The 21,828-nt window shown below is 45.5% G+C and overlaps 2 protein-coding genes across 3 annotated transcripts; one reads left to right on the plus strand and one right to left on the minus strand.

Moving 5' to 3' along the window:
• Positions 1-9,675: 9,675 nt before the first annotated feature.
• Positions 9,676-13,355, minus strand: LOC119825553 (zinc finger protein 239-like). The gene has a single exon (XM_038346501.1). The coding sequence runs from the start codon at positions 12,787-12,789 to the stop codon at positions 11,791-11,793; it is 999 nt and encodes a 332-aa protein (XP_038202429.1). The 5' UTR covers positions 12,790-13,355; the 3' UTR covers positions 9,676-11,790.
• Armc5 (armadillo repeat containing 5) lies at positions 12,760-20,017 on the plus strand. Of its 2 annotated transcripts, none has more exons than XM_038346481.1 (6): positions 12,760-13,900; positions 15,327-15,434; positions 15,532-16,318; positions 17,608-18,104; positions 18,727-18,859; positions 18,966-20,017. In XM_038346481.1, exons 1-6 carry the CDS (start codon positions 13,438-13,440, stop codon positions 19,744-19,746), a joined length of 2,769 nt encoding a protein of 922 aa, XP_038202409.1. In that variant the 5' UTR covers positions 12,760-13,437; the 3' UTR covers positions 19,747-20,017. The 2 variants fall into 2 exon arrangements, with proteins under 2 accessions (XP_038202409.1, XP_038202419.1); XM_038346491.1 differs by lacking the exon at positions 12,760-13,900 and adding an exon at positions 13,916-14,073.
• Positions 20,018-21,828: the final 1,811 nt, after the last annotated feature.

Below are 21,828 nucleotides of genomic sequence, written 5' to 3' on the forward strand. Positions count from 1 at the left end.
TATTTGTTTAACTCTGTAAAGGGGTGTTACATTTGTGTTGCAGAATAACTGCTTAACCATGTAAAAATGAGTTGCATGTTTCATGATGCATTTGTTTAATAATGTAAAAGTGTGTTGCATTTGCTTGACTATATAAAGATGTGTTGCTGCTTTACCTTGCCTGCCTAAGGCACCTGATTAGTTTAATAGAAAGCTGAGCAGCCAATAGCTAGGCACAATAGGGATAGGCAGAGCTGTTGGGCAGAGAAAATAGGAGCTGGTGTATGAGCCCACTTATTTGTTCCTGGCTGCTCAGCTCTGAAATAATCACAGAAACCATATTATTTGCAATACTGTTTGGCCAATAGCTTAAGCATATTTCTGGCTAACTCATATTTTAAATTAACCCATATCCATTAATCTGTGTATCTCCACGAGGCTGTGGCTTACCAGGTAAAGTTCCAGCATCTGTCTCTGGTGGGGCGACATGGCTTCTTCCTCACTCTACCTTCTTTCTCCCAGTATTCAGTTTAATTTTCCCTGCCTACCTCTATTCCCTGCTCAGGCCCAAGACAGTCCTTTATTAACCAGTGGTATTCACAGCATACAGAGGGGAATCCCACATCAAGGAGCCAACCTGCCAGCCAGCCAGGGACCAGTCAGACAGACACGGAGGAAGCAGGAAAGCAGAATGAACAGCACTTAGATAAGGTAAATGAGCCTCAGGACAGCACAGAGATTAATAGAAATGGGTAAATTTAAGTCAAAGCAAAAAAGGTAGTTAGAAACAACCCTAAGCTAAGGCCAAGCATTCATAATTAATAAGTCTCTTTGTCATGATTTGGGAGATGGCTGGTGGTCCAAGAAAGCCTGCTACAGAGGTTCCCACTGTATAACCCAGGCTGGCCTTGAACTTATGATCCTCCTCCCATTGCCTCCTGTTCAGACTGATTTTTTAAAAAAATATTTTAAAGCAGAAAAATTACAATGATTATCCCTACATGACTTGATAATAATGTCCTAATGCACAACCTCTGAATAATTGAGTATATATTTTCTACATATAAGACCATTCTCTTGCCTAACTACATCCATCAAAATCAGTAAGTTAACTGCCATCAAAACCTTAGATTCCTGGCCGGGCGGTGGTGGCGCACGCCTTTAATCCCAGCACTCGGGAGGCAGAGGCAGACGGATCTCTGTGAGTTCGAGGCCAGCCTGGTCTACAAGAGCTAGTTCCAGGACAGGCTCCAAAGCTACAGAGAAACCCTGTCTCGAAAAACCAAAAAAAAAAAAAAAAAAAAAAAAAAAAAACCTTAGATTCCATTTCAGCTTTCCCAATTAACTTAAAATATCTATTTGTTATAGAAAAAGGGTCCAGTACCTGTTGCATTAATAACCATGTCTATTTAGTCTTCACTATTCTAGAACCGTGTATCAGCCTTCCTTGATTTTTATTACCTTAAATCTTTTATTACTGGGATGGCACTGGTTCAAGACCATCGAGAGCCAGGGATAGCCAAACAAAGGCACAAAGGTGTGTATGCACACATACACCTTGCTTATTTCTGTGTCTGCATATTTACTGATGATGCTGTCTACTAACACCTTCAGTTCTAACCCAATTCAAGAGCTACTTAGGCTTCTTCCTTTTCTCATCTATGTCTTTCTTTCCTGACAGAAAAACTTGACTTTCATTATTCTTAGTATAAGTGCTTATTTTATCTGTGCCAATTGGACTCCTGCCATCCCCTTACTTGGTTAATGCTCATTAACCTATGCCGGCCCATCTGCCATGTGGATGGACACTCTTCACCTTGTCATGTATTACTGCCCACAGAAGATGCTGTCTGCCCCTAGCTAGATAACCTTCAAATCACTCAGGAAGGAGAGAAAGGAACTGGAGGAAATCAACAAGAACAGATCTTTCCTTTCTTCTTGCTATTCAAAGCAAGTTAATTGGTTTAGAAACTAGACTTTGTTTCATTCACTCTTTGATGCTACATTGAAGAGAAGTGAACCAAACCTTTCCTGAGCTGAGTGCATGAGCTTGGGTGCATGTGCTTGGAGGTGTCTGCTTTTTTAACATAATAAAAAAGTCAAAGCCTTTTTTATTCCATCCCTGGAAAGCAGTGGATGTTAATAAACCTAGAGAGGCCTCACATGACAAGCAGGGCTTTAGTCTTTCTTTTATCCTGTCACTCTGGTATCTTCTAGGTTGTCTTAGAATCTGTCGTGAGTTCAGGGCTGGCACTGGTGAAGAGAGGTAGATTGTATGGGTGGGACTGTTGTGGAACAGAATATTTGTTTAACTAACTCAAGATATGCTACATTTATATTGCAGAATAATTGTTTAACTATTAACTATGTAAAGATGTGCTGCATTTGTTTAAGCTGCATTTGTTTAATTATGTAAAGGTGTGTTGCTTTTGTTTATGCTGCATTTAATTATATAAAGATGTGTTGCTGTTTCACCTTAATTGCCTAAAGTACCTGATTAGTCTAACAACAACAACGAAAAAGCTGAATAGCCAATAGCTAGGCAGAGTAGGAATAGGTGGAGCTGGTGGGCAAAGAGAAAAGGAGAGCCAGCCAGCCAGCCAGTCAGGGGCTAGCCAGGCATACAAGGAGGAAGCAGGAAAGCAAGACAGACAATATACATACATGAGGTAAACAAGCCTCAGGGCAGCACAGAATTAATAGAAATGGGTTAATTTAAGTAAAGGGGGAAAGGTAGAAACAACCCTAAGCTAAGGCTGAGCATTCATAACTAATAAGTTTCTGTGTCATGATTTGGGAACTTGTGGTTCAAAAATGTCTGCTACAGGGGACCATGTCCAGAAAAGGAGCCTAGGGTTCTCTGGTGACTGGATTTCTGAACTATGCATATTGGGATTCCAATCATGGCTTCTTGTAGTCAATACTACAAGAACTATTGTGAGCCCCTGGGCCAGAACGGTTGCTAAGAGCAGCTTTCCATGCTGAATGGAAGTTCTCATTCCCATTCTTCACAGTCATGACCCCAAAGGGAACTCCCTCCTCTCTCCAACTTCTAACTCTTAAACAGTTGAGGTATGGGAATGATGTGGGTCTGGGGTTGAAGGAGATGAGAGGCAACATGTTCATGACTTTGAAGCAACAAGAAGAAAGATCAGTCATTTCCTGCCATCATAGAGGAAACTCTTCCACAGAACAATTAAAGAACCTAATGCCTGCTGTAAGAAACCATACTGCTCCGGATATAGAACAGATATAGAACAGCTATATAAGAAGAACAAAAAATTGAGGAGAAACCATAAAGTGAGTATTTCGGCAAACTTCTATAAATGAACAAAGACCAAAATTAAAAATACAAATAAATGACATTGTTATTGAAGGTCTTGTAGACACAGGTGCAGATGTAACAATAATTTCATTAGAATCTTGGTATCCAAATTCTCCTCTTCAGGACATAAATGTTCAGTTCTTAGGGATCAGAACTTTATCTCAGATAAAGCAGAGCATGAGATGGGTTGAATGTATAGGGATAGAAGGACAGAGAGGAATACTAAAGCCATATGTAGCTAACATAGCAATGAATTTGTGGGGACATGATTTGTTACAATGGAATACTCAGATTAATATTCCCCTAATCTTAGAAACAAACCATAAATTAACGTATGTTTCTGAAAAAAAATACTAGACGGTTTTATAAAGAACCATCACCAAACATTCAGGCTGTACAAGAATAGGGCACAACAGTTGCAGTCCCACTTTTAAAAGAGTTGACAGACAAACCTGTATGGGTTAAGCATTGGCTCAGCATATTGAAGAATCAACCAGCCCTTGGAATTCTGTATTTGTTGTTAAAAAGAAATCTGGAAAATGGAGAATGGTAACAGATTTAAGAACTGTTAGTAAGGTGATTCAGCCAATGGGTTTATTACAGTCTGGAATTCCTTTGCCTTCTCTATTACCTAAAGGAGGGCCTCTTATAATTATTTATTTAAAAGATTATTTCTTCACTATACCTTTACAAGAAAAAAAAGAAAATTTTGCCTTCACAGTTTCTACTTATAATAATTCTCAGCCTACTGGGAGATATCAATAGAAGGTTCTCCTAAAGGGAATGTTAAACAGCCTTACCCTATGCCAATATTTTGTAAGTCAGCCATTGGAAATGATATGTAAGCAATTTCCTGAATCTACAGTTTACCATTACATGGATGACATCTGACTCAAATGTAGATTCTTTAGAAGGAATGTTTGAGAAGCAAAGAAAACTTTGCCTTATTGGAGATTACAAATTGCTTCTGAAAAAATACAAAGAGGAGATTCTATTAATTATTTAGGCTATAAAATAGGGCTACAGACAACTAGACCATAAAAGGTACAAATTGGGAGAGTCGACTGTAGACTCTTAATGGCTTCCAAAGATTGCTAGGAAACATTTCCCAGCTACTGCTCACTATTGGGATAAAACCTGATGAACTGATTCATTTAAACAAGACCTTAGGTGGTGACAATGAGTTAAATAGACCCAGGGAATCATCAAAGGAAGCTGAGAATTGATTTTGATTGAAGAGAAATTACAGAAAACATGTGGATCATGTGGATCCAAATCTTAATTGCATTCTGGTCATATTACCCTCCAAACATTCCCCTACAGAATTTTAATGCAGAGGGAAGATGATATATTTGAATGGATCTTTTTGCCACATAAACCAAATAAAAAATTAAAAACTTATGATTAAAAGGTCTGAGTTAATTATAAAAGGAAAATTGAGACTTCATCAATTAGCAGGAATAGATCCAGCAAAAATTATAGTACCTTTCAATAATAATGAAATTAACAAATTATTGGAAGAAAGTGAATCCTGGGAAAGAACTTGCAGTAATTTTGGGGGAGATATTAACAACAAATATCCCCAATATGAGAGAATTCAACGTATAAAGAGAGCCAATTGGATTCTTTTTCACATTGTATGAGACATGCCAATAACTGGAGCCCCTTCATTCTAAACTGATGCAAATAAATCAGGAAAGGCAGGCTATAAATCAGAAATTTTAAGTAAAATGGAAGAAAGCCCTTATGAGTCTGTCCGAAAGTCCTAATTATATGCTATTCTCTTGGTACTAAGTAATTTTTAAAAACCCTGAACATAGCTACCTAATGTGGGATGTCCTTCTGTATATGTGCTATTTTTATTGGTTGAAGAATAAAACTGTTTCAGTCAATGTTTTGGCAGAATAAATCCAGGTGGGAGATCCGAACAGAGATTTTTATAGAGAGTAGGAGGAGTCAAAGAGATGCCATGTAGTTTCCAAAGGAGAAAGATGCAAGAACATTACTGGTAAGCCACATCCTCTTGGTGATAAATAGATTAATAGAAATGAGTTAATTTAAGATGTAAGAGCTAACTAGGAATATGCCTGAGCTATTGGCCAAACAGTGTTGTAATTAGTATAGCTCTCCATGAACACTAAAAATGCATCACCTAACAAGCAATAGGAAGCAGTTTGGAGAAAACTATGCCCAAATCCCCAAAATGATTGTTTATAAATGTTTATTTCATTTTAAAAGGGTTGGTTATAAATGGTTAATGGTCATAGTCAATTTCAAAAAAGAAAGAAAGAAAGAAAGAAAGAAAGAAAGAAAGAAAAAGAAAGTAAGTAGGTAGGGGGATATGTTATAAATACTTTACATTAGTATAGATTTTGGTTTATTGATACACACTTAAGGTCAATTTTGTTACAATCTGTGTGTGTGTGTGTGTGTGTGTGTGTGTGTATAAACAAGAGTAGAAATATATTTATTCAAGTACAAGATATAATCAGGAATAGGCATCATCCCATATACATAACACACATCCAATCCCTATACATTTCTGCCAGGTCCTCTAGTTCCAGGTAATGCAGAAATTGATCAATTATTGATTGGGAATGTGTATAAGGCCTCAGAATTAAAAAAAAAACATTATATCAGTAGCAAAGGTTTAAAAAGGACTTTTCCATTACATGGCAACAAACCAAGGAGATTATAAGGAAACGTCCTACTTATTCTTTATACAACCAAACACCAGTACCTACAGGACATAACCCAAAGGATACTCAAAGGTATAAAATCTGGCTGATGAATGTGTTCCATTTTGTAGAATTTGGAAAACTAAAATATGTACATGACACCATTGATACTTATTCAGGTTTTCAATGGGCAGTGGCTTTGAGTTTGGAAAAGGCTGTTTCAGTAATCACAAACTGGGTAGAAGTTATAGCCATCCTGGGTATACTTGCACAAATAAAGGCAGACAATGCTCCAGCATATGTCTCTAAGTAAATAAAAGTTTTTTGCTTATTATAATATAAAGCATATTACAGGAATATTAGACAGTTCTAGAGGACAGGCAGTTATAGAAAGATCAAATCGAACTCTAAAGGATATGTTAAATAAACAGAAAGGGCTGATAAATACTCCCAGAAATAGATTTCATAATGCTTTATTAACTTTGAATTTTCTAAACACAATGAGAAAGGAACAACAGCTATGAAGAGACAATGGATAGTAGAAAAAAAACTACAGAATTAAATCAGCTGATATACCTTAAAGATGTACTGACCTCAGAATGGAAACTGGAACATGTGCTATGTTGGGGAAGGGGGTTTGCTTTTGTTTCCACAGGAGAAGAAAAGCTATGGATACCATCGAAATTGATAAAGATTCAATTTGAACAAGAGACACTTCATAATTAGAAGGGATGATAGTTCATCAAATATCATGGCCTTTTAATCTGAACTAACCTATAAAACTAACAAGAGCTTTTCATTTGATCAGATATAACTTGCCAAAAGAGAATCTCCCCAAAGTTAGGATTGGGAAGGGTTTTGTTTCTGTCTTTTCAGGAGAATAAAGGTATCCAGCTAAGGAATCTGAAGACCACTGGACAAATGAGACATCTGAAGAAAAAGGACAAATCATCCAGAAAAAAAAAAGTCACAAGAAAAAGAGTAGCTGGGCGGTGGTGGCACACGCCTTTAATCCCAGCACTTGAGAGGCAGAGGCAGGCGGATCTCTGTGAGTTCAAGGCCAGCCTGGCCTACAAGAGCTAGTTACAGGACAGGCTCCAAAAACTACAGAGAAACCCTCTGTAGTTTTTGTCTCAAAAACCAAAAAAAAAAAAAAAAGAAAGAAAGAAAGAAAGAAAGAAAGAAAAAGAGTAAATAGGCCTATTGGCATGTCACATTTCCAAAAGGGTAAAATTTCATAAATCTTCCCAAATGTTTGTTTCTGCTATTCTCTACAGACATATAATGCAAATGGTCTTTTTGTAGTCCCAGTCCAACTAAAGATTAAAGCTGGCTTTGGAGTCAGAGTGCAACTCTCTCCTTCTTTAAACCCAAGCACGCTTATTAAAGTGAAATTCAAAAATCTCTGTCTCATGTCAGAAGAGCCACCTGATATGGGACAGGAGAAAAACAAAAATTTAAGAACTATTTTATTGCTACTAATCTCATAATCCTTTGGTTTTGTATTGACCCTTTGAAAGCTTTTCTTAAGGTACAAGATTTACAAAATTTATATATATATATATACATATATATACATATATATATATATATATATAACTTTGTCATGATGTTAATGGTCATATAGAGTACCAACTAGTTCTAGAAAAAGGTACCTTCCTGTACATGATTTGGGGTTTGAGTCTCTATAAGTTTTCTGCAGTGAACTATGATCACACCTAATAGCAACCTTTGAAATCTCAAGAAGGAGGCCAGGGCCCCACAATGATGATTCCTCCAGGACTATTATAACACCACTAAGCTAAAAAGCACCACCTAAAGATCGGCTTTGGACTACAAACTGCTCAGAACAATGCTGAGGTGGCTGGCTGAGATGATCCAGCCTCACAGACTACTCTTGTCAGGACTTGAGACAAGCCCAGCACTTTCCCATTATACAGAGACTGGACAACAAATGATACAGCTATCTCTCCCAGGATGTGACAATTAATCCAAATTTTTCTTTTCAGGATCCCCTAAAGATACCATCACCCCCAGATAGCAGGAAGTAAATTTAAGAATATGAGGTCCACGTTTCTAAGAGGTGGGGTGGGGGTTTTTGGTCACTCAATGAATTATTTATATTTGTCATTGTTTAGGGAGTTAGTTACAAGTTATTAGTGGTAATGGCCAGGAAAAAAGTTAAACAAAGGAAATTAGATCCAGGGTTCTTGTTTTGAAAAGAAAAAAAAGGGGGGACATAGATATGATAGGATAAAAGGGTAGATTATTGAAGCTATTTTTTTAAAAGTTTTAAATGTTTTACATTGGACTTTTGTATATTGTATACAAATTTTGTATATTGAGATTAATTTTGTTAGAATATATTGTACAAACATGTCTACTCTTGATCAAGGTATTGTACCTATATAACTTATTTAACAATGTAATGCAAATTTCTAGTCCTTGAAAATTATTATTACCAACTGTTAAGGATAATAATAAAATGCAGGTTAGTAGTATAATCAAACTTGTAGTCACATTAGGTATGTTTTCAAGGTCAAACAAAGATGGATTTTAGATAGACAGGTTATCTTCAAACACTTCAGAGATCTACAAAATATGGCATTTAAGATGTTTTAATAACCTAGGTTCTTCTTTTTTTGACAATGAGACGTGTCTACTCCTGGAAGCACCAATCTACTTCAGAGAAGATAATGGGCATCAAAGAAATTCCACATGTAGTTTTTCTTGGTGGCAAAAGTAAGCAGCTGGGCAAGAAAATGCCCTTCTCTTGACTGCCACAGAAACGTCTATTGGATATGCTAGGCCTGTAGGCCAAAGATGGACGCCCCAAGCTTGCAGAGGAACTCTGGGCGACTGCCCAGCCAGCCAGCTGTTTCTGTCATTACATTTTTGGACATTGCTTGCTTATACTTCCTGCTTACTCAGTTAATATTATTTCCTTCTTGGATCTCTGAGGGAGTTAAAGACTAGATATAGTTTTCTTTGTTTACCAGAGAAAGCAAGACAGAAAGTAAATTAGGTACAAGACTTTGGACTCATCAAGATAGGGAAGATATGCAGTATTTCCTCTGAATTTGTCAAACAAATGGACGAGACACTGTTGTACTTATTGTCTGAATATATTGTATATAGTTATTTCACATACTATAGTTTTTCTTAGTTATAGCCTTTTATTTTAGACAAAAAGGGGAATATAGTGATATTTTATTTATGTTTTAATAAATAAAGCTTGCCTAAAGATCAGAAGGGCAAAACTAAGCCACTAGAGGTCAGGCAGTGGTGGCACATACCTTTAATCCCAGGATTTGGGAGAGAGAGGCAGATGAATCTCTGTGAGTTCAAGGTCACTCTGGGCTACACAAGATCAATGCAGAAACAAATACAAGTGGTGGTGGCTCACACCTTTAATCCCAGTCCTAGACGGAATATAAAATGGGAGGAGAGAGGCTCAGTCTGTTTAACCTGCTTAGTCTGCCATCACCCAGCCTTAGTATAGGTAAGACTTCTCTAGTGGCTTGGCTGATTTGCTTTTCTGGTTTTTAGGTTGAACCCCAATATATTGTCTCTGGCTTTTTATTATTAGTTCTACAGTTAAGATAGTAGGTCCAGTGATTATCTGCTCTAATGTGAGAAGGCAGCCTTCCACGCTCACCTGTGCCATGTGCTTAACACACACACACACACACACACACACACACACACACACACACACACACACAGGTATGGGTAAAATATTTACACTCTCTCATTGTAAGGGAGCCAAAGATCAATTGTAAGCAGTATAAACAGAACCCAATCATAGCTATTTATTGAGTGCCAATTATGTATGTGCTATGCTCAGGTATTCAACTCAAACTTTGGGTTGTATTTTTTTTTAAAGTACTAGTGATGGGAACACATCAAAAATTTCTTTAATTACTTACTCCTGCTTGGAGTAAGTTTCTTCTACCCAGCTTGAGGAGCCAGCGCTCTTTATTAGACATCGCCTGAGTCATGCCTTTCAGATTTGCTCCAGGTGACATTGCCTTCATGGGACAATAGTCTACTCCAGGAGTGTCTAATTCATTTCTGAAATCGCAGAAGCTGATCTGTGAGCTGCCATGATGCTTTATGAATGACATAACCAACAGGACTCCAGACTTGAGGAGAACTGAGGCTTACTGAGCCATTTCCCTAAGCAGGTACTTCATGAAAGTAAGTATATTCATGGACTCTTCATAGCCTGGTGAGGCAGACTGCATGTTTCACAGATGAAGCAACCGAGACCCAGAGGAGGTGATGGGCCACACAGCTAGGAAGAGACAAACCTGGACACTTAGAAACTGAGGCTGGGTCACTTGACATTCTTCCTCTTTAGCCTCTTACTCTATATAGACCCAGTTCTAGATGCAGCAGAACTGGAGGGCAGGGGACAAGGAGTCTGCAATTAAGGATGAAAGTGGACTGTCACAAAGGAGCTAGTCGGTCCCTGAAACAGAAAACGCCATCCTCAACCTTAAAAGGTTAGTCCAGGCCTCTCAGGAAACTGTTCAGACTGCATCTGCTTGGACATAATCATCTGATTAATGATTATGCAATGCTTTGGAAACACTCCCAACTCTCATATACACTAATTTTAGCAATAGAAATACATTTGGGTGAACAACCTGCTTCTATGTCAGGCAAAAAGGCTGTCTAATCTCAAAAGTTCAGAAGTCTTCACTAATCTTCCAGAGGGGACCGAGAAAGTGTGTGTGGGGCATGGTGGGAGGAATGAGTGAGGGGAATTTTTTGAGAGAAGGCATTAAGTACTAGGAAAAGGCCAGATGACAAATCTTGGGCCTTGGCCCATACCTAGAAATACCATGAAGCATCCTGAACTCAAAAGTCTGTTTCTTTGTTTTGACCTCATTCCCCACGATCTTAGTGTGAACAGTAAAGATAGTTACTAAGTGATACTAGTTCTTTGAATGGGATCCTACACTGAGTTTATGTAACAATCTCAAATTCAAATTCTTTGGTCCTTTAGCTAGAACATAGCCTTCTTTATGATCCCCTCTGGTCTACCTTCAACCTCTTCTACTATAGTACTCAACAGGAACTTTGCCTGGCTTGTAAGTCCTCTTCCTCTGGGAAAAAGTAATTGTTGCTTTTGTTATGGTTAACCTATCTCAAAGCAGCTGGGTCAGGGTCATGTGGCTCTGGATAGCTCAAAACAAAAACTTCCCTCTAGCTAATGAATATTCTGAATGTAACCTCATAGAATAGGACCTTTCTTTTTTTAAATCTGTCTCTTTGAAGGTAGTAGTCACAGCTCTAGTGCTATGTTCTAGCCTGGTGTTCCTGTCTCAATCCAAATGGCAATACTGAGTCCTATTATCAGGCCTTAATTAAACCACCTTCGGGATGCAGAAGAGGTTTGTTTTAAAAAAAATCCTGGTACCTTCAGGCTTCTCAGGACTGGACCAACCCCAGAAATAAAATTTGGATTAAAATTGAAGCCAGGGATATCTGCAGAAGCCCCCGTACTGGTAATCCATTGGTGTTAGACAGGATTGGGAGTTATGGGCAAAGGCCTTATCACATTACAGGCAGATGTAAGTCTCCTTGCTACTGTGCATCACCTGGTAGAAGAGCAAGTGGGAAACCTGCCTGAAGCTCCTGGCACACTCGCTGCAAATGTGAGGTCTCTGGCCTGTGTGGATATGCTGGTGTTGTCCTCAAAATACTAGCTGCCACCAGGAAACTTCTAGGGCTTTGTGCCCATGTGTGAACATTAATAGAACTGTGGTGTAAGATTTTGCCACATTCTGGAAAGGTCGGTCATTTGCTCAAGTGGATGCACTGGTGTTCAGTGAACATGGTGCTCTCACTGAAGCCACGTCCACACTCCAGACACCTGAAAGGCGGTTCTCCATTGTGAGTGCGCTGGTGCCTCAGGCAGTTAGAGCTGTTGGTGAAATTCTTGCCACACTCGCAGCAATTGTAGGGCTTCTCCCCCGTGTGTGAACGCTGGTGTTCCAGCAGATAGGAACTGCGCCCAAAACTGTCTCCACACCAGACACAGAAGTAGGGTTTCTCACCCGTGTGACAGCGCTGGTGCTGTAAAAGGTTAGAGCTCAGGCTGAAACTCTTGCCACAGAGTCCACAGCGGTAGGGTTTCTCGCCAGTGTGAGTGCGCTGGTGCTGGATGAGGTTGGAGCTAACCCTGAAAGCCTTACCACACTCAGCACAAGCATAGGGCTTCTCCCCTGTGTGTACCCGCTGGTGCTTTGCTAGGTCTGCACTGCGGCCAAAAGCTTCTCCGCACTCCATGCACTTATGAGGCCGGAGACCTGAATGAGAACGCCGATGTTTAGTGAGATTAGAGCTGAGGCTGAAGCAACGGCCACATTCTGGGCAGGGGTAGGGTTTTTCACCAGTGTGCACCCTGAAGTGCTTAACCAGATCTGAGCCACGCCGGAAGCTTTTGTCACACTCTGGACAGCTGAAAGGTCGGTCACACCCATGGCTGCTTTGATGGTGAATGAGGTCAGAGAGGCTGGCCACAGTCAGCCCACAATTCCGGCACCTGAAAGCTTTGGGGACTGCAGGATCATCGGTCTTGGCAAAGGCTTCCTTCTCAGCGCCTGAGCCTGACCTACATAGGTACTGCTGGACCAGCAACTTTTCCCCAGAGGCTTGCTCCTGCCGCGCCAGGAGAGGGCGCTCATGCAGCTCAGCCTCGCGATCGAGGGCTCCCGGGAATTTTGACGTCCGGTTTCCCAGTAGCTTTGCCCCATATGGATTCTCCCTACCTGCCTCTGGCGCCGCAAGTTCCATAGCGGGCGAAAAGTGCTCGGTTTCCGAAATGCCACCCGCTTAGCTCGTCAGCATAGCTCGAGAAAAAAAAGAGGCATTTGGGGCTCGGAGGCCAGCACCGGAAACGGAAAGGTCTTGAAGCCCGAGCTGCTCTAGGAAGTAGCAGCGAACTTTCTCGGTAGGTTTAACTCTCTCATTCACTTAACGAGGTCTTGGAGTTCTGCGGCGATCAGTCCAGTCCTCGACCACCGCGCTTAAGGGTTGCCAATAAAATATGAATGAGGAAAGGCGGTCGCTGACAAGGACGTACAGGGAGCGGAGTCGCTAAGTCCCGCTGAGCAGCACAGACTCCATAGCGGGCCGTCTGGCTCTAGAAGCAACAGCTCACTCCCAAGCCCTGGGAAGTGTCTCACCCACTTCAAACCAACTACATATCCCAGCATGCATCGCACGCGCCTCTTGCTTTCACCCAGATAAATACCATTCTCGCCATGTCTTCTGCGACTGTGCAAGTACCCAAGTTCCAGACTCTAGAACTTCAACTTCCGACTCGCACGATAACTGCGGCGGCGCCATTCAGAGCAGAAGCCTGGCCACGCCCCTCTCTTCCAGTTCCGCTCTCTCAGGGAACCGGCGAGGCGCGGGGCGGAGCCTCAGGCCCGGGCCAAGATGGCGGCTGCGAGACCGGCCCTTACGGACTCGCTCTCGTTTTGCCTCGCGCAACTCACGGCGGCGGCCGGGGAGGGGCCGGGTTGGGGAAAGGACCCCGCTACCAACGAGACACCCCTGGGCCGCGCGCTCTTAGCGCTTCGCACGCGCCACATCAAGGCAGCAGAGGGAATTGAGCGCTTCCGGGCACGCGGCGGGCTCCGCCCCCTTCTCTCCCTGCTACGCCGAACGGCTGCCGCGGGCCCCGCCCCGTCCCCAGCAGGCTCTGGCTCCGCCCCTTCGACGGTTGCGTCAGCTGGTTCTTCCCCTGGCCACGCCCCCGCCGCTGAGTCGTCTTTGCCGCCTTCGTCGACAGTGCGCCTGCGCAAGACGCTGGATCTGGCGCTCAGCATTCTAGCCAACTGCTGTACGGAAGGGGCGTGCCGAGCCGAAGTGCGTCGACTTGGAGGCATTCTCCCTTTGGGTAAGTGCTCCGCCCCATTTCTTAGTCCTGTGCAATCTTAGTTCTTGCGGCACGTCTCTGAGTGCGAGCTTTGTGATGGATGCTCCAGCGCCACTCATCTCAAGTGTCATGCTGTGTGTGACGTCACTGCTCTCCCTATAAATTATACCCGGACCCTCCCAGACCAGGACTAGGTATTGACCCTTGCCTCACTTTTGAGCGAATGGTTTGCACTTTATATTTTTATTGTTTTAGCGGACAGTGCTTACTGCTGTGTGCGTCCCTGTGCATGGATGGCTTCACGTGGATGAGCTGGAGGCGGTAGTTTTAAAAGTTCAGAGAATGGACTTAGGAAGTGGTGCAGTCAGACATGCCAGGCAAATCAGTCCCTCCAAAGCTAGAATCCCTTGTGTAATAGCTAACTCCGAGCACAGGCTGGGTACTTAAAACCGTATTGGAAACAAATTCCAGCAAAGGATAAGCTTTTCCGTGGACCGGCTGATTTGGCGCCTCCTAATGGTAATGATGGGAACAAAATTGTGTCAATGCTTTTCCTCTGATAGTATGCCAGTTTTGCCAAAAATCTTAATTTTTAAAGTGAAGCATTTATTTATTTAAAACTTGCATGGAATGCACTTGTAGAGTAATGTGTTTGACAAGAGCCTTGACAATAGCCTCATAAATACCAAGTTCTCTCTAACTTTGCTTCCATTTTTCTGTGCTGGGCACAATTACCTTTTGAGTGGCAGGAGTGAAAGCTGACTTGGACTGTTACGACAGCCTCAACCATTCTCCCATTCCTGCTCCTTTCTCTTGTAATACCCCACCACTACAGTTACCTGGACAAGTTACCTGGACTGTCATGACAGCCTCAACCATCCTCCCGTCCCTGCTCCTTTCTCTTGTAATACCCCGCCACTACAGTTACCTGAAGTTACCTGGACTGTCACGACAGCCGCAACCATCCTCCCGTCCCCGCCACTGCAGTTGCCCAAGTGTGTAACGTCACTGCTCTCCTTAAAACCCCTTTGTGGCTTCTGTTGCCTTCACATTTAATTGACTCCTTGGACAGTTATCTGAGGGACTTCGTGAAATCATAGAACAGACACCATTACCCAGGGGCATATGGAAAAGCTGCTTCCAAACCTGAGACTCTGGCCTTTCCTTTACCCTCCTTCTGGCAAGTATCCATTCAGCTGTCAGCTCTCGCTCACCTCTTAGCATCTTCTGACCTTCCCTAACCCTCTCAAATCATGTTTTCCCCCTCCTCTCTCCTCTTCCTCCCCCCCCCCCCCCCCTTTGCATTGGAGATTGGCTCAGGGTTTGGTACAAGCTAGACAAGCACTCTACGACTGACCTGAATCCCTGGACATTTACCACATGTAGAGATTACTGACTAGAAACAAATATGGGGTAGAGCCCTCCAGAAGACAATCTCTCCTTGCAGTGACCATTCTTCAGTGTGTGAAGACAGACAGCATCCAGAACCGAACGGCTCGTGCTCTGGGGAACTTAGCCATGGAAGCTGAGAGCTGCAGGGACATCCACTCTGCTGGTGAGAAGGCTGCGAGAGTGGAGTTGGCTGAGATTTGTAGTGGGAGTACTCCCGAGTCTACCCTTGCTCATCATCTGTCTCCCGCTTCCTCCTCCAGGGGCTGTTCCCTTCCTTGTTGAGAGCCTGACGGCCTGCCAGGACTCACAGTGTCTCCAGAGTATAGTCCGGGCCCTCCGCAACTTAGCAGACTCACCCCAGCACCGCCTAGCCCTGGCACAGCAGGGAGCAGTTCGGCCACTGGCTGAGCTCCTGGCTACTGCCCCCGACCCTGCACTGACTTTGGCCCTAGTCCGTGCTCTCTTGGAACTCAGCCGAGGCTGCTCCCGGGCCTGTGCTGAGCAGCTAAGTCTGGGTGGGGGACTGGGCCCTCTTGTCAGCTTGGCTTCTCACCCTAAACGGGCAATACGTGAGGCTGCCATCCTGATCCTTGCCAATCTGTGTGCCCAGGGCCTGGTGCGGCCCGCACTGGGCAATGCTGGTGGTGTGGAGGTGTTACTAGGTGAGCTTAGGCGGCGACGGGGGCCCAGTGGGACCAGCTCAGCTTCCCAGCAGCCTCTAGTGCGGGCTGTGTGTCTCTTGTGCCGTGAAGCCATCAACCGGGCCCGGCTTCGGGACGCTGGTGGTTTGGAGCTGCTGATGGGCCTGTTGCAGGACCCTGGTGCCAGTGCCTGGCATCCACGTGTTGTGGCTGCCCTTGTAGGCTTCCTTTATGATACTGGGGCCTTGGGCAAGTTACAGGCTCTGGGCCTCGTGCCTCTTCTGGCCAGGCAGTTATGTGGTGAAGCTGGCGAAGAGGAAGAAGAAGGAATAGAAGCTGCTTCCTGGGACTTCCCTGAGGAACGGACCCCTGGGCAAACAGAGGCAGGAAGCTTCCGAAGCCTTAGGTGAGTCCTCTTATTAGGGCCTGAGGGATGGATGGTGTTTGGGAAGGGAATTTGTGTCTGCTCTGGCCATATTCCTTACCTCTGCCTCCTTTCTGCCTTAAGAGATTCGCCAAGATGTATTCCTAATTCACCGCTCTTCCCTAAAATCACTTGGTCTGCCATTTGACCCTGGCTCCACCCCATCATTCCAGAACTCTGGGCCCTACCCAAATTGATTGGGGGTGGCATGTGTCCTAGTTACAGTGGTATGCTATGGAGCCCAATTTTTATTATTATAATTTTTGAGATAGTGTTTTACTTTGGAGACCAGGCTGCCTGAATCTCATTGTGTAGCCCAGGCTGTCCTTGAACCTGAAGCTATCCTCCTGCCCTGCTCTTATTCTGTTACCATTACTGAAACATTTGGGAAACTAACTGACTTTTCTGAGCTGCTGATTTCTCGTGTGTAGAGTGGAGGGCAGCAGCCTACATACAGAGTTGTTGCCGAGATTACCCTGACCTAACTCCAAGTGATGGCCAGTAATGTCAGCCTTGGGGACTCCAGCTACATCTCCACTCTCTAGTACCATCAGAGAGTCTCTCTGTCTGGAACACTCTTCCTCCTACGTGCCTTCATCTCTCACCTCCTTCAAAACTTTGTTCGGTTCTTGCCATCTTTGTGAGGGGTCGTGATCACCATCTTATTTAATATCTCGCCTCTCCTCTGACCTTCAGTGTCCTGGTTCCCGTTCTTTTACCATGCCTCCCTGACAGCAACGTACCAGGAAAGGGTTGGTTGTTTTGTTTTGTTTGACAAGGGGTCTCACTCCATAGCCTAGGCTGATCTTAAACTTACCATCCTCCTGCATCAGTGCCCCGAGTGTCAGGATCACAGACATAAAACACTGTGTACCTGGTCACACCACGTGGTTTACTTGCTTGGGCTGTTTCTCCTCAGTAGATCATAAACCCCAGAATAATATTTTGTTCATTGCTTTTCTTGAGCCCCTGAAGCTGGACTTGGCACATCATAAACACTAGTAATTCAGAATGAGGTGTGGGCCCACCTCAGTTTACACATCTTCACGGAACTGTTTCCATTCTCCTTCCTTAATTTCTCCTTCTTCCCTCTCTCCGTCCCATCTATCTACTTTTTTTTTTTTTCCTTTTTGAGATGGTATCTCAGCAGGCTGTCCCAGATCTCACTCTCCCAGGCTTGCCTTGAGTTTGTGACGCAGAACCATCTCTCTGGATTCTGCTTCCTCACCTTGGCTCTGGGTTCAGACTCCTTTTCCTCCTGTCCTCTGTAGGTTGTGGCTGATTTCTGAGGGTTATGCAGCAGGCCCTGGAGATATCTCCCCAGATTGGTCTCCTGAGCGTTGTCCGATGCCAGAGCCATCTGGGTCAGTCAGCCCTACCCCTGGCCAGCCCTCAATGTCGACACCCCGCACACTGCGCAAACTGGCCCGCGTTCCCGCTGCCACTGCCGAGGAGCCTTGGGGCCAGGAGGGGCCAGCACTGTTGCTGTTGTCACGCTTCTCCCAGGCTCCTGACCCGAGTGGAGCTCTAGTGACTGGCCCAGCACTGTGTGGCCTGTTGGCCTACGTGACGGGTGCACCGGGACCACCAAACCCGCGTGCACTACGCATCTTGGCGCGTCTCACCTGTAACCCTGCCTGCCTTGAGGCCTTTGTGCGCAGCTACGGTGCAGCACTGCTGCGTGCCTGGCTCATACTTGGTGTCTCACCAGATGACTGGCCTGTGGCATGTGCCCGGCCTGTACACCGAAGCCAGCACCGAGAGCTGGGTATGTTTCCCCTGTCCCCGCCCACACGAAAGGCCCATTTGCTCCCATACCTTGTGTGATCCTTGAACCTCTCATTCACTCGCCCTCACCATTCTCTGCAGCCTACCATCTAAGCTTCTCAGCCCCAGGCATTGAGGGTGGGGGGCTGGAAGGCCGGGGACTTTCCCGTCTCTTCCACAGCCCTGGAATACAGAGAGTTCTGTTCTGTCCTTTGTCCAAACCTTGGGGCCCAGATAACCTGGTCACCAGGTTTGGCTCCTAGTGCTGTAGAATCGGACCTTTCCTCATTTCTTTACCCACTCTGCTCTTGGTTCTGCGTGGTCCTGTTTCTGCCCTGGGCACACTTATGAACTCAGACCGAAGCACTGTGTCCTCTCAGGCTCTACTACTGAAAGTTTTCATCTCAGGACTACCCTGTCTTCTGGGCCTGACTGTAGGCTGTTTTATTCCTTAGGGGCCCCCATCTGCACCCTGGCCATCCACTTGCCTGTCCTTGACCGGTATTCTTGGCACTCCTCTGTTGATTTCTTGCCCTGAGAGTTTACTCTCCTTCGTTTTATGTACCCAGAATCCTGTCTTGCCCATAGCACCCCAACCTGACTTGCTGTGCCTGTCCCTGCAGGTGAGATGCTGCTGCAGAACCTGACTGTTCAGGCCGAGTCCCCCTTTGGAGTAGGTGCCCTCACCCACCTGCTGCTCTCTGGGAGTCCTGAGGACCGAGTGGCCTGTGCACTGACCCTACCCTTCATCTGCCGGTGAGGGGGAGACGGGTGTTCTGCAGGGATCATGAGTAAGACTGCGCCTCTCCTGTGCTGCCCCGAGACCTCCCTTCCCCGCTCAAAGACCCCCTTTTCCCCACAGGAAGCCTACTCTGTTGCGCCGCTTACTCCTGGACCAGGGTGGCCTCCGCCACCTCCTCGCAGCGCTGACGCAGCCAGCTCCACATCCACTGTTCCTCTTCTTTGCCGTAGATTCCCTCTCCTGTCTCCGAGCCCTGGTGTCTCCCACCGTGAGCCCTGCCACATCCTTGGAGCTAGACTCACCCTCCCCTTGCCTCTACGAACCTCTCCTGGGTCCAGCCCCTCTCCCAGCTCCTGACCTGCACTTTGTTCTGGATTCAGGCCTACGGCTCCCTGCTCGGCGGGCTGCTTCAGCTGCTGCCTCTCCTTTCTTCCGGGCCCTGCTGTCTGGCAGCTTTGCTGAAGCCCAGATGGATTTGGTGCCACTTCGAGGCCTGTCCCCTAGTGCAGCGTGGCCTGTCCTACATCATGTGCATGGCTGTCGGGGCTGTGGGACTGCTGTGGGGCCCATACCCCCACCCGGCCAGCCCTTGCTGGGCTCCAAGGCTGAGGAAGCTCTGGAGGCTGCTGGCCGGTTCTTGCTGCCTGCACTAGAGGAGGAACTAGAGGAGGCTGTTGCCCGCATCCATTTGGGTCCCCAGAGTGGCCCTGAGTCAGTGGTTGAGATATTCCGCTTAGGTCGGCCCCGGCTGGTTGTCCACTGTGCACGATGGACACTGGGGCCAGGGCGGTGCCCCAGAAAACGGGCCCTGGCTCTCATGGGGCTCATGGAAGCCGCAGGTGAGGAGGCAGGGCTTCTCGCTGAAGCTTTGCTGGCTGTGGTAACGGAGACTGAGTCATAGTACAGATGCTCTTGGATAAACTGTTAGCCTCCCTGGGGGAGCACTCAGGGGTGAGTTGGCTGGACAGGAGGCTTCTCTCAGCATGGCATGAGGGGAGACTGCAGAAGGAGCTATCCTCAGGGACTGTCAAGCAAGTGGAGCTGAGCCCCAGGCTGAAGATCTCAAGATCCACGGCTGAAAAACCTACACCAGAGCCTGCGCACGGAGTCCAAGAGGACAGCTCAGGGCCCCTATGGTGTCAACATTAAAAACTTGAGATTTGGTCACTGCTTTCGTGTGGTGTTTCTGCTTGCTTTCCTCTGGGGGTACGCCACCATTCCCCTGCCAAGAACCCCGTGCTTTCATATGGTCCATCCTTGCCTAGCCGTTACTATAGGCCTGGGATAGCGTGGGTTTTCTGTGGGATACAGTTTTGGACCCCTGGAGGAGGCCAGCTTTCTGTTTATGGATCCTCATTGCTTAGACACAGCCCCCCATCTAAATACAGAAGCTGGCCGTGGCTGGGAGGTTTGGGCTGAGGGCAACGAGTGTGGTGGCATGTCATAGCAGTTCTGCCTTCCGACTCTCCCCAGACCTCTCAGTCTCTGTGTCCATTCCCATCTCAAGCCAATTTTTTTTTTTTACTTTAAGATACTAATTTATGTGTGAGTATGTGCATGCCATGGCTCCTATGTGGAAGTCAGAGGGCAACTTGAGAGCATTACTTCTCTGCTTCTGTCATATGGTTCCAAACTCAGGTCATTTGGTTTGGCAGAAAAGTACCTTTACCTGCTGAGCTGTCTTATTGGTTCAAGCCAAGTTTTAAAATGTCATCTGCCTAAGGGGAGAGCCACTGTATTCTTAGGGTTTCTGAGGCCTGTCTTAGTCATGCTCAGGGAATGTTGCTTTACTGGCTTTGAGGTGAAGGAAGGGTCTCCATCACTGGGCTCTCAGAGCCCTGGACTGAGCCTGCCAGGGTCTGGGCATTTCAGAAAGGTGAGTTAGGGTGGCTCTTGCTGTCCCTGAGCCTCCCTGGTTCAGGCTGTACATTTAAGGTGTAGTTGCATACACCTTTAATTCCAGCACTCAGGAGGCAGAGGCAGGTGGACCTCTGAGTTCTAGGGTTACACAGTGAGATCCTATGTACTTAGGTATTTATGCCTTGTCTTTTTCTGATTTAGGCTGGCATGGAGGACTATGCTGGGTTTCAGTACTTTTTACCAAACTTTCCAGGTTCTGACTTGTTCCTGGGTTGAAGCCCCTAGTCCATTGTTTAAATCTGCTCTCCAGGATGGCTGTAAGACAGCAGCCATCGCTCCACACCCATCTCCAGGTGTTTCCAACTTTGGTTTTTTTTTTTTTTTTTTTTTGGGGAGTCGTACAGGGACAGCTTCTTGTCACTCTTGTGATTGAAGTCTATATGCTTTCTTCTCTTTCATCCGTACCAGAAAGGGCTATTTCATCAGGGCCAGAAAGGTGACAAGAGCTGTGGAATGTGCTCTGATCACCTCAGTGTTAGGAAAGGTTTTCTTTTACAAGTTCTCTGCAGTTTGTCGTCGTGGGAGTTTACGTGGGGTTTAGGTCTAGGTTTTGCTCTCTCTGTTTTGTGTACCTGTTTCCAGGTATGTTTTGCAGGGAAAGACCTGTCTTAGAGTCTGGATTGGTGCTCTCTGTGTGAGACATTTTTTAGTGTGCATGCCTCTTGCCCTGCGATTTCTATTTGGCTGGCTGTCAGAACTTGGGAGTCTGATAGATCCTTAGAATGCCACTCTTGCCTCTAACGAAATTTTGCAAGAGACAAGTCTTTTTAAAATACCCTGGGTGGGAGTGGGGGCCCTGCCTAGAACTCAGGTGCAGGCTTTGGGAGGAGCGGGCTTGGGGGCTTCGACTTAAGAGACTCCTTAGTTAGGCAGGAGCTATGGAAGAACCACTTCTGACTTGGCTTCAGCTTCTAGGACTTGCCGCGGAGGCAAAGGCTGGGGTGTGGCCTCCTCTGAGCAGAGCCAGAACGCTGGCTTGGTTGGGTGGGCCCTGGTGCTGTCTTTCTTCATGTCCCCTTGCTCCCCCTTCATCGCTCCCCCCCTCGATCGTATCCCAGCGGGT

Source organism: Arvicola amphibius, chromosome 1 (genome assembly GCF_903992535.2).
Source record: "Arvicola amphibius chromosome 1, mArvAmp1.2, whole genome shotgun sequence".
Taxonomy (NCBI): domain Eukaryota; kingdom Metazoa; phylum Chordata; class Mammalia; order Rodentia; family Cricetidae; genus Arvicola; species Arvicola amphibius.

Excerpts from the sequence above, each read along its gene's own strand:
- Armc5 (XM_038346481.1), top strand. The coding sequence starts at position 13,438 with ATGGCGGCTGCGAGACCGGCCCTTACGGACTCGCTCTCGTTTTGCCTC. Across the intron at positions 18,105-18,726 it reads AAGCCAGCACCGAGAGCTGG|GTGAGATGCTGCTGCAGAAC; the intron begins GTATGTTTCCCC and ends CTGTCCCTGCAG. Across the intron at positions 18,860-18,965 it reads ACCCTACCCTTCATCTGCCG|GAAGCCTACTCTGTTGCGCC; the intron begins GTGAGGGGGAGA and ends TTTTCCCCACAG.
- LOC119825553 (XM_038346501.1), bottom strand. The coding sequence starts at position 12,789 with ATGGAACTTGCGGCGCCAGAGGCAGGTAGGGAGAATCCATATGGGGCA.